This window comes from Chrysochloris asiatica, unplaced genomic scaffold, assembly GCF_000296735.1.
Source record: "Chrysochloris asiatica unplaced genomic scaffold, ChrAsi1.0 scaffold00003, whole genome shotgun sequence".
NCBI lineage: Eukaryota > Metazoa > Chordata > Mammalia > Afrosoricida > Chrysochloridae > Chrysochloris > Chrysochloris asiatica.
Genome location: NW_006408521.1, coordinates 31,176,632 through 31,203,789, shown reverse-complemented (window position 1 = coordinate 31,203,789; position 27,158 = coordinate 31,176,632). Strand labels below are relative to the sequence as shown.

The 27,158-nt window shown below is 47.8% G+C and overlaps 1 protein-coding gene across 1 annotated transcript in view; it reads left to right on the top strand.

Moving 5' to 3' along the window:
- The first annotated feature begins 512 nt into the window (after positions 1-512).
- Positions 513-27,158, top strand: part of SH3PXD2A (SH3 and PX domains 2A) — a 261,997-nt gene continuing 235,351 nt past the window's right edge. The window contains exon 1 of the mRNA XM_006831315.1: positions 513-584. Coding sequence (XP_006831378.1) covers positions 513-584 — 72 coding nt within the window. The remainder of the gene's footprint in view (positions 585-27,158) is intronic.

The window sequence follows — 27,158 nt, the reverse complement described above, 5'->3', positions numbered from 1 at the left end:
CTTTCCCCTCCCTTTCTTTCCCTGCCGGCCCCGGCCCAGCCTCCGCTTTCAGTACCCTCAGCCTCAGCCAGCGCGGAGCCCCCCGGAGCCCGAACGCGGCCCCGAGGCGCCGCCTGCCCCTCCCTGCGCGCTGACAGCGGGCTGGGCCCCCGCCCCTTCCCCCGCCGGCGGGACACACCCCCGCCCCCTTCTCTGCTCTGCCAGTTCCCGCCGGACCCACGGGGCGGCGGAGGCGCGGGCGGCTGAGCGGGCGAGCTGGGCAGCAGGCGGCGCGGCGTGGAGGGGCGCACTGCAGGCCCACAGGGAGCCGCCCAGGGCGCACGGAGCCCTCCGGGACCGTCCCTCGCCCCGGGGCCCTACTTTCAGGCTCCGGGAGCCTGGCAGCTGCGCGGCGCAGCGCGCCGGGCTGGGGTGACGGGTGGCCCCGGGGACTTGGGAATCGGAGGAGCCGGAGTCTGGACGGGATGAGAAGGTGACGCCGCTGGGGGGCGCCACTCGCTTTGTGGGGGAAGATGCTCGCCTACTGCGTGCAAGATGCCACAGTGGTGGACGTGGAGAAGCGGAGGAACCCCTCCAAACACTATGTGAGTCGTGCCCCCACCTCACCCTTGTTGAGGGCTCGGGAACCCTCAAAAAGACCCCGGTGGCCCCACGCTCCCGCTAAGAGCCCGAGCTAGTGTCCACAGGACAGCCGCGTCTGTGGAGTTTCTGCGCAGCGCTGTGATGTCCAGGGAAGACTTCTGCCCTTTTTGTACCCCCACCTCCTGCCGGCTTTCTTTTTTTGGCATTGGAATTGGCAAGTGGCTGCCCTTGTCTGTTACACCGGTGAAGTCATCTGTCCGCCTGAGCTTTGATGGATTAGAACCCCCTCCCTTCAACCAGGGACGTATTCATCAGAATCTCCTTGAAAACTTCTGGTGGGAAAAAGCATCTTTGTTGGCCCTCGGGTCGTTGGGGCTCACGCAGACCCAGATGCTTTTAGAGGCTGACGCTGGCCAAGCCTCTTTCTACCTCCCACGTTTGCTCTGCTCCCTGCCTTCCTAGGCCTGTCTGGGGGTAAAAGGAAGTCGCTACACCCCCCTGCCCCACCTCCACTCTCAGCACAGAGCTTTGATTTCCTCCTTAAAGTCATTGTGTCTGTCGGCGTGAGGAGAACCGTGGCTTTTCCTTTTATCCCTCCTCTGGACGTGACCCTTAACCGGGTTCATTTCCTCTTAAGTGATGCCTCCATCTCCAGACAGGAGGAGGCAAATGTTTGCTGTGGTCTCTGAGGACTAGTCGCCACCCCTCCTCCTTTCTTTCCAAAACTTAATGAGAAGGGGCTAAGGTTGACTGGGCTGAGCTCTGTGGTCTGTGTGACACGTTCCCCTTTCATCTCAGCCTGTCCTGTCTTCCCATCTTTCACACCTTAGGAAATAAACACAGTGTCCTTGACGCCTGACGCCAGTCTGATCAGGCATCTTTGCTCTTGTACTTGGGAAAGAAGAAATAGACATACAACCGGATATCAGTGGAACACAGCGGACTTTGGGATAGCAGGGCTGCATCTTATTCGCAAATTAGGCATTAGTGGGGGAAGGGGAGGGGAAGATTTAGAATGCCCAAAGCATTAATTTTAACAATTAAAACAGTGTGTTGGTTGTTGCCCTAGCCTGAAGTGCCTTTTATTTCCCTGTTGCTAGGGGATGGATTTGTGGTAATCTTCACTTTAGGGAACTCTTTCTGTCTTTATCACCAACAGCTCTGAACTTTGGGCTTCTTTACTGTTGAGCCAGTAGGGTTGGGCTTAGGTTGAGGAGGAGGTAAACTTGAAGGCTGCTCCCACAATCTGGCAGAGAGTAGGTGCCCCTGGGGTATGTACCTGGCATGGTCAGGAAGTCTTTTCTTTTTCATTATCTGGTTGGGTAAGCGTCTCCCACTGCCAATTTTGAAAGCTGCTTTTGGAGGGTTTGGGAAACCATGTGGCCCCTCTTGGGGGACAGGTGTTCATTTCAGCGTTGTTGAGCTGTTGGCAAATCGGCTTTCTTAACCTGTTTTCTCAGATGTTGCAGACTAAGTTTCTCTTTTCTAGGCCTTGGTTAAGGCTCTCTGCTTTCAACAGATGGCAGTCTTTGCTCTGAGACCCAGGCAGGTGCTTTTCCGGCTGTGAATTTTAGGTGAAACATCAGATTTGAGCTCTGACCAATGGTGTCCAGCATTACTGATGCAGGACAGGCTGGCAACAAGCCAGAAATGTTGCCAAGGCTACCAGAGACTCACTACAAGTAATATTGAGAGGTAGAATAGAACTGAGCTCTGCCACTTAGTAGTGGTGTAATCTTGGACAAGTTGTTTAACCTCCCTGGGACCTCTGTCTGTCTCCTCATTATTAAAGTGAGGCCAGTCATAGTACCACCTTCACAGGGCTGCCAGGGGAATTCAACGAAATGATCTGTTAATCACACAGTACATCATAAGTACTCATTAAACAGTAACTTTAGTATTCATGAAATGGTGACTAAGAAAATACTTTTCAAAAGCAACTATTGATGGTCTGGCAAAAAGGAAAAGAGATCTTGGCTTTTAAGATTAATAGTAACTAGTTCAATGTGAAAAATACAAAAGACGTCCTATCCAGGTCCCTGGAAATCATCATTTCCTCCCATTTACTTACCAAGTACGAATCAGTGACATTATGTTTGAGCAGAGAGTGATGTCACTAAGCAGATGGGGCTATCCAGAGCTCTGAACTATGGTTCTAGAAAACAACCAAAGGAGAAAGTGTTACAAGCTGTGGAATCATGGAACATGCAGGAACCAAAAGACTCTCTGTTGCACCCACTCATTTTATAGTTGAAGAAAAGGAGGACCAGATTGGGTAATGTAACTTGCAACAACCGGTAGTCATAAGTACCTGGTCTAACTGGCCTTTTCCTTAGGATGTGACCTTTGCTTACTGAATGCATCCTAAGACTGCCAAAGGTTGACTGAGAAGGCAGATATCTGGTGGTAGGGGGTTCCTACGCACTTGCGTCATTAATGCAAAGCATAAGATTATTGTCTTTAAATGACATCAAGTCGATTCTGACTCATAACGACCTGTATAGTGTTTCTGAGGAACGGCTGATGGGTTTGAATCATTGACGTTTGGGTTAGTGCTCTGTTGCTTATCCTACAGTGCCACACCAGGACCCCATAATGTAAGAAGAAGGTGGTAAATAATCATGTCAGCAAGGCCGTCAGGGGCAGAAGGAGCAGGTTGGAGGAGGCTGTGGCCTCTGAGGCTTAGGGTCCTCCTTTCTTGGACCCATGCACAGTGGACTCTATATACCAGAAAGCCAAGGCTTATGGGTAAGGCACTCTGGTGTTGTTAGCTGGCAGGACACGCTGCACTCAAGTCACGTATGTTCTGGAAGCCCTCTGCAGTAGAGAATCATGCCTCCCTCCCACCTCTCCTCTGATGGCGAGTCCTCAGTCTGTGGTTTGGTTAATTGCAGAGCAGAGAGGTTTTATGGGATGTGTGCATTAGCCAGAGCCAGCTGATGAGAGGTCCGTGATCCAAGCAGGAGGGAGTGTGCTGGCTTCAGGACCCAGGGAACATGCTGCAAAGGTTTTCTCAGGACATCAGGCAAAGGGTGTGCTTGTCCCTGGGATGAGCGAGAGTTGCTTAGTGGCCAAGGGTCTTGCGTCTGTTTATGAAAAGACAGGCTAACTGACTACCTTGGTTTGGATGGTGCCATTTAGCCCTTGGCTTCCTTCCTCTTTGCTAAGCCCCTATTTGGGGTGGGTGTGAGGGGGCAGCTGCTGGTTAGGTCAAGCTCTCTGGGCTCCTCTCCTAGCCTTTATGAGCCACCCCTGGGGAGACCTTAGGTAAACTGGTTTTGTTCTCAGAGCACTTATCTTTAAAATGGTGCTGGATGTAAACTGCAGATGGCTTCACTGGAAAGTGTTCCTCTGGGACACAAGTTCACGTCTACATGAGTCTTTGCAGCCACATGTATATGCAGGTGTATGCCAGGTCATATGGAGCTAGAGAGAAGCTCATTTATCTAAAAACAAACAAGAAATGATTTCTGTTTGGATTTGGAAGGCGTTGTGCTTTCAGTCATTTCCTTTCCTGATGGTTTATTTCAGACAAATACTAGTCATAAATGCTCTGATCCTTCACAGGAGCCTTTAGACAGTACAAAGAATCACCAGTGGTAGCACTTACCACCCCAAGCCAGGGATCGTGCTGAAGGCTTGGCCTGCATTATTTCCCATGATCCCACATTTCCATAGGACATGCTCTGTGTTTCCTTTATACAGATGGACTAAACGAGGCGAGGGGAGGTAAGCCAGCTTGCTCAGGGCCTTCTGGTTAGTAAAGGCAGAAATCGGATTTGAACTCAGGACAGTTTACCTTCAAAAGAGAATATGAACGCAGAATAGTATCTGGCCGGGGAGGCCAGGGTCAGGCCTGTAAGACAGCGGGAGCACAGTGTAGACTGGTCTTGGAGGAACACCTTATCGTCTGGGTCATTCACCAGTGCCATGTGGGTGAGTTTGTCATGGACAGTAGAGCCAGAGGAAAGGAGTGAATCCAGGGTGACATCTAGTCTAGTAGCACTTGAGGTCACACTGAAGGGCTGACTCTGTGGGGACATTCTCATGCTTAAATAAAAAAGCCCAACCCACTGCCGCTGAGATGATTCTGCCTCATAGTGATCTTGAAGGACAGAGTGGGTTTTGAGACTTTCAATCTTGGGAGTCCTGATCTGGCACTGTGGGTTAATATGCTGGACTGCAAAGTCGGTTTGAACCAAAGTTGGTCAGCGGTTCAAGCTCACCAGCTGCTCCTCAGAAACCCTATACAGGGTCACTATGGGTCAGAACTGACTCCACAGCGCTTAACAACAACAACAACAAGTCTTTATAGGAATAAACAGCCTCATAGTCCTTCCTTGGAGTGACTGTTAGGTTTGAACTGCTGACCTTGTGGTTAGCAGCTCAGTGTACAATGAACTATGCTGCCATGGCTCCTTAGCGCAGGGTTGTTGTTGTTAAGTGTCGTTGAGTCGGTTCCGACCCATAGTGACCGTGTATACCATTTCCAAGGAGCAGCTGGTGAGCTTGAACTGCCGACCTTGCAGTTCAAACGGCTTTGCAGTCTGGCGCATTAGCCCACAGCGCCACACCAGGACTCCTCGCACAGGGTTGGATCATCACAAACTTTGGTGTTGGCCCTAAGACTCAGAGCACCTCTTTCAGGAAGTGGGCCCAGACGCATGAATTCCTCTGCTCTTCGTTTTTCTCTCTAAACTCTTCTAACTGTAGGTCTGGCTCCCCGAGAGTTCAGATGTGCAGCTGCAACAGGAACAAGATCTTCAGTTCCATATGGAATGAGTAGAGGCCAGCAGGTCAGAATTCAAATCCTGCTTCTGGCACTTTCTATCAATGTGACCTTGGGCCAGTCACTCTGAGCCTCAGTAACCTCACAGGGCTTTTGGGAAGTTGACCTGAGAGAAATTGGGTAACACATCGGTATACCCAGTCAGTGCCTGGCCCCCATTCTGGGCACTCAGCATATATCACTTCCGTCGTGTGTTCTAGATCATGAACAAACTAAGGTACATATAGGGTCTTGTAGGTGGTACTGAAAGAAAAAGGAAGACTGAGGCCCAGAAGGAAGACCAGCTGTTGATAGTCTGATGGGAATTTGGGCCACTTGCCCTATGGAAGATACCTAATATACAAGAGAAACAGATAAACAAGGTACAGCTGTTCAAAGCTGGAGGGGTTCCTGGATCTAGTGATGGCCTATTGGAAGAGGTAAGCTGGAAGAAGGGAAAGGACATGAGTTGAGAGAGAGGAATAGAGAAAGTGTCCCAGGGAAGGTCAGATAGGGTCCTAATCCTCAAGTCAGAGCCACATGTGGGTCAGCCCATTCTGTCTCTCTCATACCAGGGAGCTTCAAAACATTTCTGGGAAAATGGCATGAAAAGACAATGGACTTTTCCATGAACTTTTTGAAGCCCCGTCATACAGACACACGCACAAGCACGGTTTCTTCTTTTTCAGGGAGGGAAGTGATCTAGGGGTGATTCACAGGCCTGACCAGGCTCATGGAACAACTAGCCACATCCCTCAAGCCTGTTGGAACAGGGAGCTCAACCAGCCATTTATCACGGCCCTGTTTTGAGCTGAGTGAGCGTTTTTTGTGGGGGCAAATCAGGGTTGGAATCACCGTGTGTGGTGGCAGGAAAGAGGGATGGGGGGGAGGGAAAGGGAAGTAAACTTATTTGATGTCATAGAGACTGGCTCTCACTCCAAAACTATAAGCTCCAGCTGCTGTGTTTCCCAGAGAGATGTTCCAGGGCCAGAATGAGTTGAACAGGGGAGGCTGTGAATTAGAGGAGGTTTGTTAGGACTTATGACTTTGGGTTTGAACAGCAATCTCCTGGAAATTGCCTTCTAATTTCCTCAGTCTGAGTCATTAACCATAATATTTCTTGGCCAGGAAAAAAAAAAAAGTTAACAAGCAACTCTTCTTTTTTTGCCTCTTAATTAAACTAAATTAAACAAATAATGGAGTTATAACAGTAGGTATCCTTTCTGCTTTGATTTCTGAGAATCCAGGAAAGGGATCATGGTTAATGACAGGGATCCAGGGAACAGGAAGGACAAGGGGTGTGTGGGGGAAATGAGGTGGAGATGCTGGTTTTGGAAATAGATTCTGAGTAAGGGCCAGAGGTGTTCTCTGCCACAGCAATTGCCAAAAATAATGGAAGCACCCAAGGAGGGTGAGCTGCTTTTCACCAGACAAATTTCCAGAGTTGTGTGTTATCTCCCACCTGGGTCTGTCACTGGAAGGCATGTGGATGGAGGGAGAGGGCAAGCCACAGAGAACCCCTGGGTAACTTCAAGAAAGTGGCTACATCAGCAAGAAGAACTGAGTGTCTGCTGTGTGCAGGTTGCCATTCGAGGTCCAGCGAGAATGTCAAGATACAGTGACGAAAGAACCTACTGTGTGCTAGGCTGAAGGTTGTTGTTGTTGTTGTTGTTGTTAAGTGCCGTCGAGTCGGTTCCGACCCATAGCGACCCTGTACAGGGTTTCCGAGGGTGTAAATCTTTATGGGAGTAGAAAGCCTCATCTTTCTCCCGCGGAGCGGCTGGTAGTTTCGAACTGCTGACCTTAAGGTTCGCAGCCCGATTCATAACCACTACGCTACCAGTAGCTGGTTGGAAACCAAACCCAAACCCATGGACTTCAAGTGATTCTGGCTCACACCCACCCTATAAAACACAGTAGAATTGCCCCTTGGGGTTTCCAAGGCTGTCCTGTTATGGAAGCTGGCTGCCATGTCTTTCTTCCTGATGGGTTTTCTGCCTGATGGGTTTGAATCAGTGACCTTTCTTTGGACTAGCAGCAGAGCATTTAAATGTGGTGCCACTGGGGCTCATAGAGGGGATTTTTAAACAACTGGTGTGGGTGAAACTTTACAGAGCATATTAATTTTCCATTCAATAATGTATATACATTTCATTTCATAACATTAGTTGCAGTTCCCTCATTGTAACAGCACTGTTCCTACTCCTCCCTGGGTTCTTTGTGTCCACTTTCCTTCCTTCCTGCTCCTTCCTGCCTCTGGAGCTTTGTTTGGGGACAAGTGGGGTCTCTCACAAGGGGTACTTACTTCATTTTTGTTTCCTTGATAGGCCTGTTTGGCTGCAAAATGACCCCTGAGGGTGGGTTCAATTCCAGGTTTGAGTAATATATAAGGGCTGCAGTCTCAGGGGTACAGACAGGATATTATTTGAGCTTCATAAGAACCATCTCAGATAAGTGTTTTAATCCCCATTTCACAGTAGTGGAAATTGAGGCTCTGAGTAATTCAGTAGCAGGAGCGTACCTGGCATGTGTTGTATGCTACCTACGAGTTTTCCATGGAAGCCGTTATATTGTAATGTTAGGAGTTAGAACAGACTCCAAAGCAATGAGTTTAAAGCTGTTCAAGGAAGGGAGATCGCTTTATCAACTAGAGTTATTAGAGAAGCACCTTGAATCATGAGTCAGATTGGAATGGAAAAGGGAAATGTTATTCCAAGTAATGTGGAGGGTCAGAGAAAAAGAGGAAGAACCCCAACGAGAGGTATTGGCCAAGTGGCAGCATTGATGGACTCAAGCGTGGCAACAGTAGTGAGGTTGGCCCAGGATCAGGCAGTGTTTCGTTCTGCTGTGCATAAGGTCGCTATGGGTCGGTACTGACTCAATGGCACCTAACAACAACAGCAACAATTTTAAGTAATGGGAAAATAAAGGTACTGGAGTGGGAACATACAGGGAAATGGTGGACAGACCAAGGTGAATATAGGGGAGAAAGACGAAGAGGAGGAAGGTCAGACCCAGCTTCTGAGAACTTGGAAGCCAGCTGAGGGAGTTCAGTGTATAGACATGGCTGAATCTTCCTTTCCTCTCAAGGAGTGGCTGTTGGGAGCCCACTGTCACTGCTGGATCCTTCTGGTGGGCCCTAGGCCTGGTTGCAGCCATGGCCGGAACAGAACTGAGTAAGGACTGGAACCTTTTTTCCAGTTCTGCTTTGGGCCTCTTCTGTTAGCTGCCTAGAACCCAGCCCCTCTGTTTACAGCTCTTACTCTGAGGGGTCAGGCCTCCTCATAAAAATTGATTACACCCTGGAAGTCTTGGGGAAGGAGGGCTGAGGAGGAGGAGAAGGGAAGACAGCGGGAGTGAGGTGTTTGGCTGCTTTGGGCTCCATCTGGCAGGATCTGCTGCAGCTTATTTCTCTGGGTGGGGTAATTCCTACCTACGTTCCCCATCACAGACCCTGAAGTACATCCCCACCCTCCCACCCCATGGCAAGAAGAGATAAGCGCCTGTCCTTACAGGGTGTGAGAGCTAATGGGAAACAGAAACACTCAGCTAATAATTGCATTCTTCCTCAAGATCTGCCTGAGCTCATTTTAGTTTTGAACACAATCCTTCTTGGTGTGGCACTGTAGGATAAGCACTGGACTGCTAACCACACGATCAGCAATTTAAACTCACTAGTTGTTTCTTGGGTAGCTATGAGTTGGAACCGACTCCACAGCACATCACCACCACCACGCTTCCAGACTTTTCAGTAAACCAGCCAGAGTTGTTGTTACTGTTGTTAGCTTGGTGAATTTACGTATCTCAGAATGAACCGTCTTTACGATGTTGGGATGTCTGAGTTCATTGTTTCAGCTACTTTGTCATTTCATTTCATTCTGCAGAGTCTCTACTTGATGGACATGAGGTTTGCTCTAACAGAAATACCACAAGTGGTAGCTTTAACAAACAAATGTGTTTTTTCCCAGTCTGAATTCAGGCACTGGCTCTGGGAGAAGGTCCTTGTCTCTTTTCAACTTCTGTTCCTGAAAGTGCCTTGAGGATCTTCTTGTGGTGTGGTCTCTGTCAGTTTCATTTCTGTGCTTCCTTGCCTCTGTGTTAATCTGTTCCTTTTAGATCTCAAAAGAATTAGTGTAAGACACATCCACATCGTACAGCCTCATTAATGTAACAAAGAAAACTCTATTCCCAAGTGGAATTCCATCCTTCAAAGTTGGTTTGAACCGCAGGTCGGCAGTTCAAGCTCACCAGCTGCTCCTCGGAAACCCTATGGATATGGTCCATATGGTCGATGTGGGTTGGATTGGCACTTAACACCAACAACAACATGTTAGCATAGTGGCTACAGAGTCTGAATTGGGCTGCTAATCTCATTGTCTGCTGTTGCCAGCTGTTCTGCAGGAGAAAGATGAGGCGTTCTGCTCCTGTAAAGATTTACAGCCTCAGAAACCCTGTACAAGGTCGCCATGAGTCAGAACCCAGGCCACAGCACACAACCTTCACTGCTACCATATAGCTTTAGGATTTACAAGGTTTATTTATGAACTTTTTATTGTGAATTGAGTGGAGGTTCACAGAGCAGATCAATCAGTTTTACCTTCAATAAATCATACACTTCGTTTCATCTCAGTGATTGCCATCTCCTCAATGTAACATGACTTCTCCTACTTCCGTCCTGTGTTTCCTGTTTCCACCCCTCCTTCTTTCCCATCCCTTCTGAAGTTTGTCCTTGGGCAAATGCTGCCTTTTTGATCTCGAATGGTTGACCATTCTGTGGTGTGTACCTCACTAGTGGTGTTGTCCCCCTATCTATTGCTAGGCTGAAAATTGAGCCATGGGGTGAGTTCAGTTCCAGACCTGAAGGTGACCAAGGGCTGTTATAGTCTTGGATTAAACCAATCTCTATAATTCCAGTAAGCCAAGTCTTTTTATGATTTTGAGTTTTGTTCCATATTTTCTCCTACTCTATCCAGGTTCTTCTAATATGATCCCTTTTAAAGCAGTTGGTACTGGTTGTTTTTGTTGTTGTTATGTGCCGTGGAGTTGGTTCCGACTCATAGTGACCCTGTACAGGGTTTCTGAGGCTGTAAATCTTTACAGGAGCAGAAAGCCTCATCTTTCTCCCGCAGAACAGCTGGTAGTTTCGAATTGCTGACCTTGTAGTTAACAGCTTGATTTGTAACCACTACGCTACCAGGCTACCAGATACCTTAAGTACTGTCAAATCAGTTCAGACTGCTAGTGACCCTGTATAGGGTTTCCAAGGAGCGACTGGTGAGCTTGTGGTTCAAAGTGACCTTGCGGTCCAGCGCTTTATCCCACAGTGCCACATTGGGACTCCACAGCATGGGGCGTTATCTAGTTCTTCTGTCTCAGGGTCATGGAGGCTGATGTTCATGTAGTCCTTTAGGTCACTGGACTACTTGTTTCTAATTGTCTTCAATTGTCTTCACTCCTCTGTCCTCCAGACAGATAAGAGCACTGGACTGCTAACCACAAGGTTGGCAGTTCAAACCTACTAGCCTTTCCTTGCAAACCCTAATACAGGGTTCCTTTGTGGTTCTGCAGGATAATGCACTGGACTAAAAGGTTGCTGTGAACTGCAAGGTCAGAAACCTTAGACAAGGTCACTGACTCGACAGTACTTAACCATGTGAGTCAGAAACAACTCAGCGCTTGACAACAACTCATCCAAATAGGATGTGGGACTGTACTTTGCATCTTTCCAAACTGACCAGAACAGAACACAGAGACAGCTATTCCCAGGTCCATCTCCCTGCTGTTACCTGAAGGGAGGAAGCCACGACAACTTCATACCCACTGAGCTAGCAAAGGGAAACAGCTGTGTGATTGGTCCCGTAACTTGCCTGCTTTTTCTGGCTCTTGGCTGTCATTTCCTTTTGGCTGGTGAGGAAGCCACCCTCCCAAACCTGGGTGGAGACACATGGGATGGGGTTGGGATGGGGATGGGGATGGGGCAGATCCCTTCTGCTTTTTATTGATGCTGGCCAAGCAAATTATGTAGCTCTCCAGGACCACCTAATCTGTCCCTGGGATCCCTGGAGTGTGAGCTTCCGACCTGTGGAAATTGATCACTCTTATCAGATTCAAGGCAACACCAGGAAGCCAGGGGCGGGGCTGCAGATAGTGAACTTGCTAGGTGTACCTGGTGGGGTAAAGGATTGAGTGGATGTGGGCTGGTTTGCACTTTTGTCTGGCACTGTGGGGTCCCTGGTTAATAACCCTGGTGCTTCCTTTTGTTAGGAATTTGGTAATAGTTAAAAAGAGGCCTTGTCTCTACCATCTTTACAGCTACCATGTATTGGATCCCTGTTTGTTTATTTGTTGGATTTTACCAGTCATTGCCAGGCATTTCATTTGTTATTGTTAAGTGCTCAGCCGGTTCTGGCTGTATAGGGTTTTCAAGGAGCAGCTTGTGGGTTTGAACTGGTGACCTTGCTGTCCAGCACATTATCCTGCAGCACCATACCAGCGCCAGCTCCATTGCATTAAGCATTCCACTAGGGCCGTGTTGTTTTGTTTTTATTTATTTTTTACAACTTTTTGTAGATAGACATTTTACCCCCAGGTTTTTATCTCCATAGATGTAAGAAACCTCCATAGACAGGCTTTAGGAAGTTTTGATCACATTGCTAGTCATTCACAAACTTAGCCCCCACCCCCAGCTGTGCCTGGTTTATTACTATAACAGTGCCCGACATACTAGATCCTCTCAGGGGTACTCAGGGATTAGGTTGGCCCACTATGGTGTCCATGGGGAATGGTGCTCCTTGTTGAGAAACTTGCCTGGCTCTTTTCGTCCACCTGAGGATTCAGAGGGCAGAGGATTGTCCCTGTCATCTGAAGTAACTGCTTTATAAATGGTTTCATGGCAGGCCTGATTCCGACCCAGCTTTATTCCATTTCCTGATGGCCCAGGCCCAAAGGGCTATTTTAAGGGACAGGCCTGTGTGGGAGAATTTCTCTCTGAAACCACAGTAGAGGAGGCCTGGCGGGCTTGGCATGGTGCTGGCACTCAGACTCTGAGAGAGTAAAACACTCCTGAATTCTGCCTCCTAGGCTGCAGTTGGTTCACTGAGTCCTGAGCACAGTGCTGGCACTGGGAGGGACTCTGTGTAAATGTCTCAACGTTTGCTGAGGGTGGTGGCTGCTCGAATCTCTGCTGCTCAAGCTCTGACTTGGTGGACCGATGCATTTCTGATAGAATTAAGATCTAGAATAGAACCATGCCAGAGTTTTGCTTTCCAACCTATTGCCATTGAGTTGATTCTGAAGACTCACTAGGGCCCTTAGAGGATAAGGTAGAACTGCCCCATAGGGCCTCCAGGGCTGTAAATCTTTACAGGTGTAGACTGCCACATCTTTCTCCTGTGAGGAGGCTAGTGAGTTCAAACCACAGACCTTTCAGATAGCAGCCAAGAGCTTAGGCACTGCACCACCAGGGTTCCTACTCCCCCCCCTCCCCCCCCCCACACACACACACATAGTTACCCTCAAAAGTAAGCCACTGACATCATCTATGCTTTGTGGATGAGGAAGCAGGCTCAGAGAGAGGCAACGTCTTACCTACTGTGACTGGCCATATCAAAACACAGTCACACCTGCCCAAACCAGAACCTGTGTAAGGTGGACTCCTGTCAGAGAAAGAAAATGCAGATATTTTCCACTAACAGCAGTGGGACGGTGGGAAACTTGTGAGATCTGGAAAAACCAAGTCCTGTCGATTTCCGGTTCTCACAGGTTTCATTGTACCACAAATCGGATGACTTTTAAGAATAGAAATCAATTGTCTCATAATTCTGGAGGCTGGAAGTCCAAACCATGGCCAGACTGCTGATGCCGTCTGTGGGCTGTGAGAGAGAAACCGCTTCATGCCTTCCTTCTAGCTTCTGGTAGCTCTCAGAGTCACACGTCTTCCTGTGTCTCCCTGCTTTTCTGTATCTTCTCCTTTTTCATAAGGACACCAGTATCTTCTCCATGTTTTATTATGACCCACCCTACACCCTACTTCAGCATAAAGGAGGCCTGCTGGTGCAGTGGTTAAGTACTCAACTGTTAATGGACAGGCTAGCTGTGTAAAACCTAGCCTAGCCGTCTGCTCCCATAAAGATTGTTGTTTTGTTGTTGTTAAGTGCTGTTGAAAGATTATAGCCTAGACAACCTCATGGACGAGCTCTACACAGTCACATGGGTCACTATGAGTTCAATCAACCTAACAATACCTCACCACAATAGCAACAACTCTGCCATGAGCCCATCCTAATTTAACTGATAACATCTTCAAAATCCTGTTTCCCAGTAAGGTGGGATTCCCAGGTGCAGGGGTTAGAATTTCAGCCTATCTTTTTGGGGGACACAATTCAATCCATAATAGCAATGAATGATAGAGTCTTTGGGATTTGAACCCAGATCTCTGTAGCACAAAGCCTGTGATCTTTGTACTGTGCTCCCTGGAGATCTGATAGATCACCCAGCTCAGGATCAACAGGAGCTTTCTGAGAGGAGCTCTTTTTTCCCTCTGCTCCCAGCTAGAAGCATCCACGTGTTAAAACCAGTTGCACATACCCTTTCTCTACTCTCGCTGTACCCCATTGGGCCCTGGTCTCTGTAGCTGTTTTTCTCCCTCTGCTCTGTGCACTTATGGGGAACTCAACCCTGCTTAGTGGCTCTGGTAGTTTCAGAAATGCTTAGAGTACTGCCCTTGTCTCTTATGAAAGGGAATGGGCCAAAAGGAGATGCAGTACAGTCAGCATTCCCATAGAAGGCCATAGACCCCCACTGTGTCTGACAGCTTCTGAGAGGCTAGGGGCTGAGAGAGCTTGTCAAGTGGGTCCCCAGATAAAGCTTCAAAGGTCTGGATTAAGCCCTGCATCAACTGCCCAATCTGGCCTTCTCTCTGAGTCCCTGTGTTAACATATGCTGTGGTTGGAACTGGTGGTTGGGATAAGATAACAAACCTCTTGCTCCCAAGACTGTTCTGTGGCAAGGTCTGACATCTATTCTGGAATTCGGAATTGTATTTCCCTGAACACTAGTCCACTTTTGAAGGCCTGGCCCTGCAGAGATGCAGGGCTCTATGTACCCCTAGGGAGCAGTGGGGAGTTTAGCTCCCGGGCATTTTCAATCTGCTGCTTACTCAGGCAAAGCCAGGTACTGGCGACTGGAGTAAGCCCCCTCCAAGGACTCAGGTGCCAGCAAGTGGATGCTGAGGGCAAGAGGATGTGGACAGGGCACTTGTAGCCTCTGCAGATTCTGGCTGTGAAACTGGGTATGAATCACAGCTCGGCCTCTTTCTAGCTTGCTTGACTTGGTCACGATTTTTATTTTGTTTCTAACTTTTTATAGTGATTTGGGTAAGAGTTTACAGAACAAATTGCTTTTCCATTAAATAATCCATGTACGTTTTGATTCATGACTTTGATTATAATCCCCACAATGTAACAGCAGTATTCCCACTTCCTCCTTATGTTTCCTCTTTCTATTCCTCCTTCTTTCCTCTCTGTTTCTGCCTTCCAAGCTTCATCTCTAGGCAAGTGATCTCGTATGGTTGCTTGTTCTAAGGATTGCGTACCTCCCTTGTGTTATTGTTCACTTTATAGGCCTCTCTAGTATTGGGCTGAAAGTTGAGCCACAGGCTTGGTCAAGTTTCTTTACTTTTGTGGGCCTCAGCTTTTAAATCTGTAAAATGGGACTACCGATAAAACCTGGTCCATGGGGTTGTCACTCAAGGTAGTTAGTACCTGGTACGTAGCTGTTGTTGTTAAGAGCTGCTGAGTCAGTTCTGATTCATTATGACCTTGTATAGGGTTTCCAAGGAGCGGCTGGTGAGTTTGAACCGCCAACCTTGCAGTCTAGTGCATTATCCTACAGCATCACCTAGTGCTCCCTGGTACATGATAGACCTTCAGTATTGGTTGCTAGTTGTCATCAGCATGATTATGCTCATCCATCATTTTACTCAGTTTCTACCACCTCCTGGAAGCTTCTCTGCCTTTCACTGTAGAATGATACCACCTTTTTCTACATTTTCTATGATGTTTATTGTGCTTACCTCTCCTTTTGCACTTGAGAAGAGTGACTGTGGGTTGCTCAGCGTTTGGCAAACTGTGTCTTGAGTGCCCGATTGGTGGACAAGCCCCTAGAAGAATGGACACTGGTGTGATACTTACATTCATTCATATAATCACTCTTTGAAGGTTCCCAAGCTCTGGGAACACAGCAGACAGAGAAAACCCTCCGCCCTTTTGGAACTTCCATTCTGGTGGTTGAAGAGAAGCCAAAAACAAACGGAACAGGTAAAATACATAGTGTGTTAGGTGTCTTAGATGTTAGAGAGGGTGGCCAGGGACTGCCCCACTGAATAGGTGACTTTTGTAAGACCTGAGGGAGGTGAGAGAAAGAGGTATGTGGGAATTTGGGGGGAAAGTGAGGATGTGGAAACAGCAAGTGTTAAGGCCCTGAGGTAGGATCATAGGAAGAGTCATGGAGATGGTTTGGCCTGATGGAGTCAGTGATGGCGAGGGGGTCAGCCAAAAAAAGGGGTCCAGTTGAGCCTCCTCCCCCTATAGCACCAGGCAGGGTGTTCAACTAAGCAGTGAGATCACCTCTTGATTTCCTGAAACTGAAATAGGCCAAAACGTGACCCGGGCAGTTGTTAGACTGTTTCTCCTTAAGAGGAGCCATGGAAAGAAAGACCCAGACCTGCCATCAGTCATGTCATGGATCGGAACTCCAGGGCCCCCCAAACCGTGCACATGTAAGAAAGACACCCAGAGCAAACATTCGTTTTGTACCTATTGCGTGAAAGCAGTTCCTCCAGTTGGGAGGTGGAGGGTGGCTTGCGCCTGCAAAGGCAGCATCCACATATCCCTTCATCTTTTACAGCCCTCCTCTTGGTATCAGAGTCTGGATTGCAGTCAGTCTCCATCCCCTCCTCAAGGCTTTAGGAGCATCTTCCTTCTACCCATTTTTTAAAAGTACACCAGATTCTAATCCAAAATTGTGGAAATTGATTGTTTGAAGCTCGAAATATCAGTTGCTATTGATATATAGTAGTAAATGGTGTGAAGATTCTCAGATTAATCCACCAAAACCTTTCTTGTTCCTATGATTGTTGTGAAGTGTCGTCCAGTTGGTTCCGACTCATAGCACTCCTGTATAGGGTTTCCGAGGAGCAGCTGTTGTTGTCAGGTGCCATCGAGTCAGAACCGACTCATAGCGACCCTATGCACAGCAGAACGAAACAATGCCCGATCCTGGGCCAACCTCACTACTGCTGTCACACTCGAGTCCATCAATGATGCCACCTGGCCAATCCATCTCGTTAGGGGTCTTCCTCTTTTTATCTGACCCTCCACCTTGCCCAGCATGACATCCTTCTCCAGCGACTGTTCCCTCCAGACAATATGTCCAAAGTATGAGAGACGAAGCTTAGCCATTTTGGCCTCCAAGGAGCACTCTGGCTGCACTTCTTCCAAAACAGATCTATTGGTTCTTTTGGCAGTCCACGGCACTTTCAGTATTCTCCTCCAACACCACAACTCAAAGGCATCAATTCTTCTGCTATCTTCCTTATTCACTGTCCAGCTTTTGCATCCATACGAGGTTATTGAAAATACCATGGCCTGGGTCAGGCGCACCTTAGTCCTCAAGCTGACATCTCTGCTCTTTAATACTTTAAAAAGTTCTTGTGCAGCAGATCTTCCCAATGCAATACGTTGTCTGATCTCTTGACTGCTGCTTCCGCGAGTATTGATAGTTGAGCCAAGAAGAATGAAGTCTTGACAACTTCACAATCTTTTCTCCATTGATAAGAATGTTGTTTATTGGTCCAGTGGTGAGGATTTTTGTTTTCTTGACATTGAGATGCAATCCATATTGAAGGCTGTGCTCTTTGATCTTCATAAGTAAATGTTTCAAGTCCTGTTCACTTTCAGCAAGCAAGGTTGTATCTTCGGCATATCGCAGGTTGTTAATGAGTCTTCCTCCAATCCTGACGCCACGTTTTTCTTCATAGAACCCAGCTTCTCGTATTATTTGCTCAGCATACATATTGAACAAGTATGGTGAAAGAACACAACCTTGTTGCACACCTTTCCCAATTTTAAAACATTCAGTGTTCCCATGCTCTGTTCGACCAACTGCTTCTTGGTCTAGGTACAGATTTCTCAGAAGTACAATTAAGTGTTCAGGAATACTCATACTTCTCAATGTTGTCCATAGCTTGTCATGATCCACACAATCGAAAGCCTTCTTGTAGTCAGTAAAGCATAGGTAAACATCCTTCTGGTATTCTCTACTTTCAGCCAAGATCCATCGGACATCAGCAATGATATCTCTCGTTCCACGGCCTCTTCTGAATCCAGCTTGAACCTCTGGAAGTTCTCTGTCAATGTATGATTGCAGCCGTTTCTGTATTACCTTTAGCAGCTAGTGAGTTTGAACTGCTGACCTTGTGGTCTAATGCATATCTTACAGCAGCACACCAAGACTCCATCCATGTGATCGATGGAATTCTAGGACCAAAAACCTGGAATCTCTAGTTTACCTCCTTTATGTCTGAAGGGACATTTGTGGGCTAGCCTAGGAACCTAAACTCTATCAGGCCAATTGCCTTCCAGTGTTCACTGTGAGAAGGGAACTCCAAGACTAAATCATACGAATAACAACAACAAACACTTTCAGGACACTAAGTAGGTGCTAGCCACTATTCTAAGTACTTTACTTTTATAACCATTCTACCCAAAAAAAAAAGGTAGTGTATGGTCTTTACGTTACTGATATAAAAACAAAACAAAATAGGCACAGAGAGGTTAATTAGTTTACCAAAGTCCCAAGAGAGGAAGAGGCAGAGCTGGACTTCAGAGCCAGGCAGTGGGGCTCCTAAGGTCTTAGGAAAACTTCTTGGCCTTCAGAGAAGCCTTCTCAGCCTTGGTTGACCAAGTTTATACCTTACAGGTGGGGCACTCATGAGACAGGTGTTGCAAGAACAAGGTTAACAAGTGTGGGAGACAGGGAACAGAAGCCAGGGTGGCAAGTGTGAGCAGTTCCTTTCTTCTCCAGACAGGAAAAACCATTTGTTCCTGGAACCCATCCCTGCAGGGGGTGGGCTTGCTGTAGTGATTGTCTTCCTGGATCATTTACAAGTCTGACACATGGGGCTGGGGAGGGTCTGGATGGAGGGACTCGGTGTTTATTGGTGGAGGCCAGATTAGGGTGTCTGGCAAGATGGCAAGATGCTTTTGTCACTTCAACCATTCAACTCTCACTGAAGCCCGACAGGTGGTCGGGACTGTTGCTTTAGCTGGGAGGGGGTGGGTCCCCCACTCTGCACTGTTCAGTTTATTGTTGGAACCAGATAGGTTCTAACCAGTTCTTCCCTCTTCCCTGGCCCCAAAATAAACAGCAGCTGTTGTCAGCTCTGCTGTCTCTGCTGGCTGCCTGTCTGTCAACAGCCTCTGGCTCTTTCTTGGCCCAGTCCTTTTTGGGTTTGATGGCACAGGGTGTTGGGGACCCTTTGACTTTGCCCTGTGGAAGCCGTCTTGCTGGTCAGCTACTATACCCTGGCTTGCCCTCCTTCCTGATGGCTTTCTTCTGTTGGCCACCCTTTTGCATTCTCCCCTCCTGCCTTGCAATGAGGCGGGCCCAGGCAGGGGTCTGAAACTCAGGGTCTTCATGTCACTGTGTGACTTTATGCAGGTAGCGTAAGTCTGCGCCTCAGTTTCCTTATCTGTAAAACCAACTAACAATGTCTACATCACCACCACATGTCTTGAGGGATAAGACCAGTGATAGAGAGACAGCTACAGTGGGGTGACTGAAGCTGGACTGCCTGAGCTTGAACCCCAACTCTGCCACTGAGGGGTCCTGGGACTTTGGGAGAGATGCTTAAGCTCTCTGTACCTCAGTTTTCTTATCTGTAAAAAACCTCAAAACCAAACCACTGTCATCGAGTCAATTCCGACTCACAGTGACCCTGTATATGATTTCTGAAACTGTAAATCTTTGCAGGAGCAGATAGTCTTCTCTTTCTCCCACGAAGCTACTGGTGGGCTGGAACTGCAGTTCAGTGCTTATCCCACAGTGCCTCACCAGGGCTCGCTCATCTGTAAAAAGGGGACGTAAAAGCACTTCACAGGGTGGTGATGAGGATTCATTGGGTTAAGAGTGTAAAGGACTCAGACATGGAGTGGAGAGCTCCTAGGTTGGGACAAAATGTGCCAGATAAGGCACAACCAACCTGACTTCAAACCACTCCTCACAAGAACCCTTGGTGCATGCGTATTCGAGAGCTGACGGAACACTTACTCTCCTGACCTGACTTTTAGATCTGTGCAGCTGAGCTAATTTGCTTGGCTTGTTTCAAGCTTGCGATCAGAACTTCCACTTAAGGGGCTGGGGGTGGAACTGGTTATAAAACAGGATGGAGGCATGAAAAGAACAGCTGGGATTTCTGCCCCACTTGGCAGTAACGGTCTGCTGATGTCATGTAAGAAATGAAAAGACTTCGGGATGCGGAGGACTGCTTCAGCTGGTGGGCTGGGTCCCCAGGGTTTGGCCAGTTATCTCTGTCAAGGTGCAAGCCAGCAGGGATGTTCTTCCATACAACCCCCACCACCTCTCTGCACGCCCACATCTGCAGCTGAGTTGCGCTGGCTTTTCCAGGCCCTGAACTCTGGGCAACGCATTAGTTTTTTCCTTGCCTTTACCCTCCCTTTTGGAGTCCTGGTGTGGTGCTGTGGGTTAATGCACTGGACTGCAAAGTTGGTTTGAACCACAATGTCGACAGTTCAAGCTCACCAGCTGCTCCTCAGAAACCCTATACAGGGCTGCTGTGGGTCGACGGCACTTAACAACAGCAACAACAACAACCCTCCGTTTTGGAAAGATTGCACTGGGATCCCGCATTAGAGCATCCAAACAGAAAAGTCATCTTTCACCCATAGAGGGTAATGTGGTCCTGTTTGTTTTAGGGTCCCACAAACCCCCAGCAAAGAGACCCTCACTTAGGAGTGAACTCCCAGCCCTGCCTCCCAGCCTGGCCTTTTAAGAAGGTGGCTGGCTGGGCATGCAGTCTTGTCTCTTTAGTCTATGCCAGGTTTTGCCCAAAAAGAGAAGCCAATGTTCTAGTCCCAGCATTTTGGGGGTGCTGCCTCCTGACAGAGTGGGGGAAAGAGGAATGGAGGAAAGTAGTTTGAAGCAGGGGCTTCTGGAACTAGACTGCCTAAGTTCAAATTTCAGTTCTACCATTTATTGCTGTGTGGCCTTGAGCAAATCACTTGACCTCGTGGTGCCTCAGTTTCCTCTTCTGCAAGATGGGAGATAATACAGTCCCTTCCTAATAGGATGTAGGAAGGATTATGGGAGATGATGATTCTAAGAGCATTTATAAAAGGCCTGGTGCAGAGTTAGCACCCTGAAAGTGTTCCTGGTGTTATGTGAGCTGACACAGCTGGTAGAGTGGGCTTCCCATTGTCACAGAGCCTCTGGGGGCTGCTGGATATATATTTAGAACTCTCCATAGGGCCACATGGTGTTTGTGGCAGTGGCATCTCACATGAGCTTATGGAATGTTCTAGAGGCAGAGGGCATGCAAAGATTCAGACCCACAGGAGATGGAATCCCAACTCCATTTCCTAGCTGAGTGCCTTTGAGGGAGTTACTTCGCCCCTCAGCTCACTTTCCTTAGCTAACTATGTCTGTGCCTTGTAGAGTCATTCTGAAGACCAGAGATGGTGTCACATTCTAGCATGATGACCAGTTAAACAACTACAGACCAGGCAAGGGGGATCAGGAGAACAGTCCATGGGCTGACAGCCTGAGTGAACTGACCCAGATCTCCCTTCTCATGGATAGTGTCTGGTTGTTTGTTGTGACAGAGCTACAGAGTAAGACAGTAATAGCAGTGCCCCAGTTTGCCTGAATCCTCACATACAGCTTCACTGACCCCTTGGAGGGGACCCTGCTAGGAAGAGCTACGGACATCCTGTCTGTTTCATAGATGAGGAGAGGCTGTTGGCCCCCACAGCTCACCTGCAGCTCTGTAGTGGCCCCCAGCACTCTGACAGCTTTCACCTCAAGCTTTCAGGTTTCTGCTTGAAGATTTTCTCCAACTTCCGGCACCAAGGAAGTGTGCTCTGGCCCAAGCTGGTGGACCTGGGAAATGAATGCTGGAGTTGGGGTGAGAGGAGTTGTCACCAGTGGGGGAAGGGAATTAATGTTCCCTCTCTCCAGTCGGAGGACTCAGACCTCAGGATGGGGCCCCAGATGCCCCTGGTGGCAAACTGCTCTTTAGTGCGACTTCCTTGGCCTTTATCTTTTTCTGTGTTACTGACTTCCTCACTTTTCACACTTAGGTTCCTGGGATCCTTTCCGTAATACAGCCTGCACCAAAGTCCTTTTTTAAGAGTCTGCTTTGGGAGGGACCCAGATTAAGGTAGCTAATTTTTACCAGCAAGTGGTAGAGCTGAGATTGATAACCTCAGTCAGGCCATGCTGTCTCTCTGGAAGCTTCTGCAGTTCTCATGGTAGAGAAGTCAGAAAACTACGTCTTGTTTGACGCAGCCTGTTTTTGCTAGTAAGAGGGCAATTCCCAAGTGAGACTGGGTGTATAATGCTGAAGACTCCATACAGCTTCTAGAGACTCAGAAAAGGGTCTCAATCAATACAAACATGACCCCGAGAAGCTGGGTATTTGAACATGGAATCTGACCATATATAGACTTGTCCCAGAAAAGAAATAAACCAACAAGGGACTCATGGGTACTTAGAAATCTGATATCTCTATTCATCTGGGTCGGGCTGGGAGGAACGGTGATAGTATCTGAAGAAACAGAGGTGGAGGAGTGGGGGGCTGCTAGTCTCTGTGCCCAGATACAGGGTTACACACACCAGTGAGACACTGCTTTGTTTGTTGTAAGTTTACTGTCCATAAAATGTGGCCAGTTGACCGAGAGTTGGATATTATTAACATTAATGCTTCTCTTATACTGTTGGAAATTGCAAACTGGTTGCCCCTATAGATGGTGAATATATTTCTTTAAGAAAATCCAGGAAGCCAAGGCAGAGGAGTGTGTGAGTATGTGTGTGTATAACAAAAGCTTTTGAGTTATTGCCTGTCAGACATACTCCTGATATCACCTTTTATCCTTCAGAACTCCATACAGTCAGGCTGGGATCATGGGGATGTGTAGACTTAGGTTTAGTAAGTCTCATAGATACTCACATATATGATGACTGCACCTCACATGTATTTATGCAGTACCTTTTCTGTGCCAAAGGTTTGCAGAGATTTCATTTCACTCTCATGGAAGAAAGCTTGTATTATTCCCATTTGGTAAATAAGGAAGTGGGGATCAGAAAGGGCAAGTCACTCCCTGATGGTTACACAGCTTGTCCTAAATGGCAGAGTTGGGATCTTCCAACTCCCCCTCTTTGCTGCCTTCTAGAACTGTGTGGGGTGAGATCCGGCCATGGTTTTGCACGTGTAGAAAGGGCTCTCTCTCCATCCAGGGCACTTATGCTAGAAACATCTGGCCTTAGCACATGCCAAGGAGGAAGTGCTGGGAACTGGGAGGGCTGGACTGGGCTGGACTGCATTGACTAAGCTGGTGTTGGCGTGTTGGGAGGATCTGATTCCAGTGAAAAGTTGTTCCAGCCCAGAAGATGGTAATGGTGGAAAGTAAAGGAGGTATTCAAGAGGAGCAGGGAGAAAGCTAGAAGACACCTAACAGCAACAACAACATATATATTGTTATTAAGTGCCATGGAGTCAGAATCAGGAGCAGAAAACTTCATCTCTCTCCCAATGATCAGCTAGTGGGCTCGAACCACTGATGTTGTGGTTTGAAGTCCAGTGCTTATCTTCTAGAACCACTATGCTATGCTACCCATATGTGTGTATTTGTATGTTGTTGTTAAGTGCTGTCAAGTTGGTTCTGACTCATAGCAACCCTGTATAGGGTTTCCAAGCTTATAAATCTCAGGAAGAGGGAGCAGAATGTCGTATCTTTATTCAACAGAATGGCTGGTAGGCTCAAGCCCTGGCCTTGTATTTCACAGTGCTTATCCTACAGCACCACTCCACCCCCCCACCCCCCACCCCGTCTCTCTGTCGCTGGCTTTCTCTCTGTCTCTCTCTCTCTCTCTCTCTATATATATATCTATAGATAGAGACAGAGACAGAGAGAGAGCGAGCTCTGGTAGTGTAGTGGTTAGGAATTGGGCTACTAATCTTCTAATCTCATGGTCAGCAGTTCGAAACTACCAGCTGTTCCACGGGGCACAAGTGAGGCGTTCTGTTCCCTTAAAGATACACAGTCTCGGAAACCCTGTCCAGGGTTGCTGTAAGTCTGAACTGACTCTACAGCACATAACAACAACAACATATGTATATATGATTTTGTTTTATCTTTGTGGTTGGGTAAGGAACCTCAGGGCTTTAATCCCCTTAGAGCAAATGTCTCACCAGCCACTCCTTGAAAACCTTCTACAGGGTTGCTATGGGTTGGGACCAACTCTATGGTACTTAACAACAGGAGCAAATGTCAGTCACCCTCATGTCTGTGATGTGGGCTGTGTTCTCCACTGGGCGGAGGTGACATATTCACACATGTGGGTCTGGAACACTGCTTGTGGGTCTGTCTTTGTTATCCGTTAACTGATTTAACCTCGAATAAGGGAACAGGCAGAGAAACAGAACTCCCCAGCCTGGATTCCTGGAAGGAATGGAGAGTGGACATTTTGGCAGTCAGTTCTTGCTGGGAGGAGGCCCTGGGCCACTGGGATGGCCTGGCTGCGCCCGCCATGAGCACTCACATCCAAGCACTGGGAGGACCCCCGGAAGTTTGTAATTTCAGTCATGTCTGCACTTGACATTTGGGGTTTACTCATGGGGCTCAGATACCTATGGTTCCCACAGCTGCTGGGAGGGACTCACTGGACCCCAGCCAGCTCAGTGACTCCCAAAAAGCTTCTTAGAGCAGATATTTCCTGCCACTTGTCCCCCAGAATTTAACAAAGTTACTTCTGTTCTGCCCTTGTACCCCCAACATCAGCCCAAGTGAACAATGGGGCACTTCAGTGGCAGTCTGGGCAACACAGATTTTCAAAAGTTACCCTTAGTCAGTTCCTAGGAGCCCTGGCGGGGCTGTGGGTTGTGTGTTAGGCTTGAAAACAAAAAGAAAAACCTCACAAGGTCAGGGGTTCAAGATGCAAGAGAAAGATGCGACAGTCTGTGTCTGTGAAGATTTGCAGTTTTGGAAACCTTAAGTAACAGTTCTACTCTATGTTGCAGGTTACTATGAGTCTAAATCATTCAGTGGCCGTGAGTGGAATACCAACACCTAATACAAGGTTAACCATACAAGGGTGTATGGTGCTCCACTAACTTGGATTAGGATGTTGTATGGTGTGGAGTCCTGGTGTGGCGCTGTGGGTTAATGCGCCAGACTGCGGCAGTTTAAGCTCACCAGCTGCTCCTTGGAAACCCTTTACAGGGTCCCTATGGGTCAGAATCGACTCGACAGCACTTAACAACACCAACTCGGAGTTGGTGATTGGGAAGAAGCAGCAATGGCAGTGATGGAGGGAACAGTTTCTTGCTGAGTCCCCCAAGCAATGGCAGCTTGTAGCCCACATTCATGTGTCAGCACCCCGTTTCGGGGGAGAGCAGAATTGAGATGTAATTCACATGCCATACAATTCACTCTAAAAGTATGATTATATTCACCAGGCGCACAGCTGGCTCCATACAATAAGTACTGGGCTGTGAACCTCAAAAAAGTATGTGATTCAAACCTGCCAGCCACCCCATGGGAAAAAGATGAGGCTTTCTGCTCTTGTTATGATTTAAAGCCACAGAAATTCTATTCAGGGTCACTCTGAGACGGAACCAATGCCACGGCACTTAACAGCAACAAGTATATTCACAGAATTGTGCAACCATCCATTTTGGAACATTTTTGTAGTCCTCTCCCCAAATCCCCAAATCCATTAGCAGTTACTCTTCATTTTCCCCGCAGCCTCTTCGGCTCTGGGCAACCATCCCTCTACTTTCTGTCTCTGTAGATGGACGTTTTTCTGGATGTTTATGTAAATTGAATCATACACTAATGTGGTCTTTTGTAACTGACTTCTTTGACTTAGCATAACATTTTCAATGTTCATTCACCATCATCCCTTTGCACGACTTGTGGGGTGAACTTGATTCATTCCCCATGGTGGCTGAGGCTACCAGCTTGCACACCCTCACCATGGCACCCAGCAGGGTGGGCCCATGGTCCTGAGCGAGGGTCCGCTGGAGCACTTCCTGCCCTGCCCTGTGAACCAGGTGGATTTCCTCTCCTACCCCACCAACTTGAAGCTGGTGAGAAAAGTCCTACAGGAAAACATTCCACTCATCTGCAGTGTGTCTCCGTTAGTTCTTCCTCTGATCTGCTCAGAGACTTGAGGGAAGGGTGGCAACTACAGCAGAGCTTTACTGATCTGTCTCCCGGAACTCTCTTTTCTGAACAGGGTGGGGAGAGAGACAAAAAAGCATCTTTATTTGTTTTGAATGTTGACCTAACTCCACAACCCCTTACGAAGTTCTGGTGAAAGCCGCTGGGTTTCTAGTCAGGCTCTCTTCCCTGGAGATACAAGGTCATGGGACTTCTCTCTTGGGGGCAGCTGATGGAGAAGTTGCCAATTACATGTGGACTGAGACTGCATTATCTAGAGTCCTGGTGTGGTGCTGTCAGATAAACACTGGACAGCTCACTGTAAGGTCAGCAGTTCAAACCCACCAGTTGCTCCTTGAAACACTCTCCAGGGTTGCTATGAGTTGGATCTGACTCAGTGGCACCTAGTAATAACAAAAACATTTTTTCCATTAACTGGGGCTTGTCCAGTGTAAAACTGGTGAATCTGGTAGGAGGTGTTCAGTTGCAAGAAACAAAATCCCTGCTGAAAGGGTCTAAAACTATATGGAAATGTATCATCTCACGTACATGGCAGTTCAGTAAAGTTCTTTCCATCCTTCCATTCTATTCCTCACAAGGCTGGCGTCACCCTCAGACTGGGAGCAAGGTGGCTGTGGCATTCAAGGATCACAGCCAGGGGAACATCCAGAGACTCTAAGAATGCAGCTCTGATTTTTGTGAAACAAGGACATGTTCCCCTGAACCCCCAAGCAAACTTCTCTCCTGTGTCATTGGGCAGAATGGGCTATGGACCCTTCCTGAAGTGGGGTCAGGGATAGGATTATCCTTGGATAGATCAGTCTGATGGGGGAGCTACCTGAGTGTGTCACTTGCCCATAGACACATGGCTTCTAGGGGAAATGGGTGCCAGGTAAACAACCATGGGGTCCATTACAATCGACAGTGACCCTCGTGTTAGCCAAACCTTCTGGTGAAACCTTCATTCTTCCAGAAAGATCATCCTTTTCATAGAAAATAAAGCCCAAAGCAAACAGGATTGAGGATTGAGTCCTAGTGGTAGGGTTCCAAGCTTGTTCTTGCATGTGTTGGAGAGAGTGAAAACTTGGATGTTTTTTAGAACTATCCACCTAGCAGCGGTGGTTATGTGCCGTGGAGTTGGTTCCGACTCACAGGGACCCTGTACAGGGTTTCCGAGGCTGTAAATCTTCATGGGAGCAGAAAGCCTCATCTTTCTCCCGCGGAACAGCTAGTAGTTTCGAACTGCTGACCTTGACGTTAACAGCCCTACTTGTAATTACTACGCTACCAGAGCTCCTTACTCACAAAACAACAATGTTTTATATATGGTTGAATATTGTTTTTAGTAA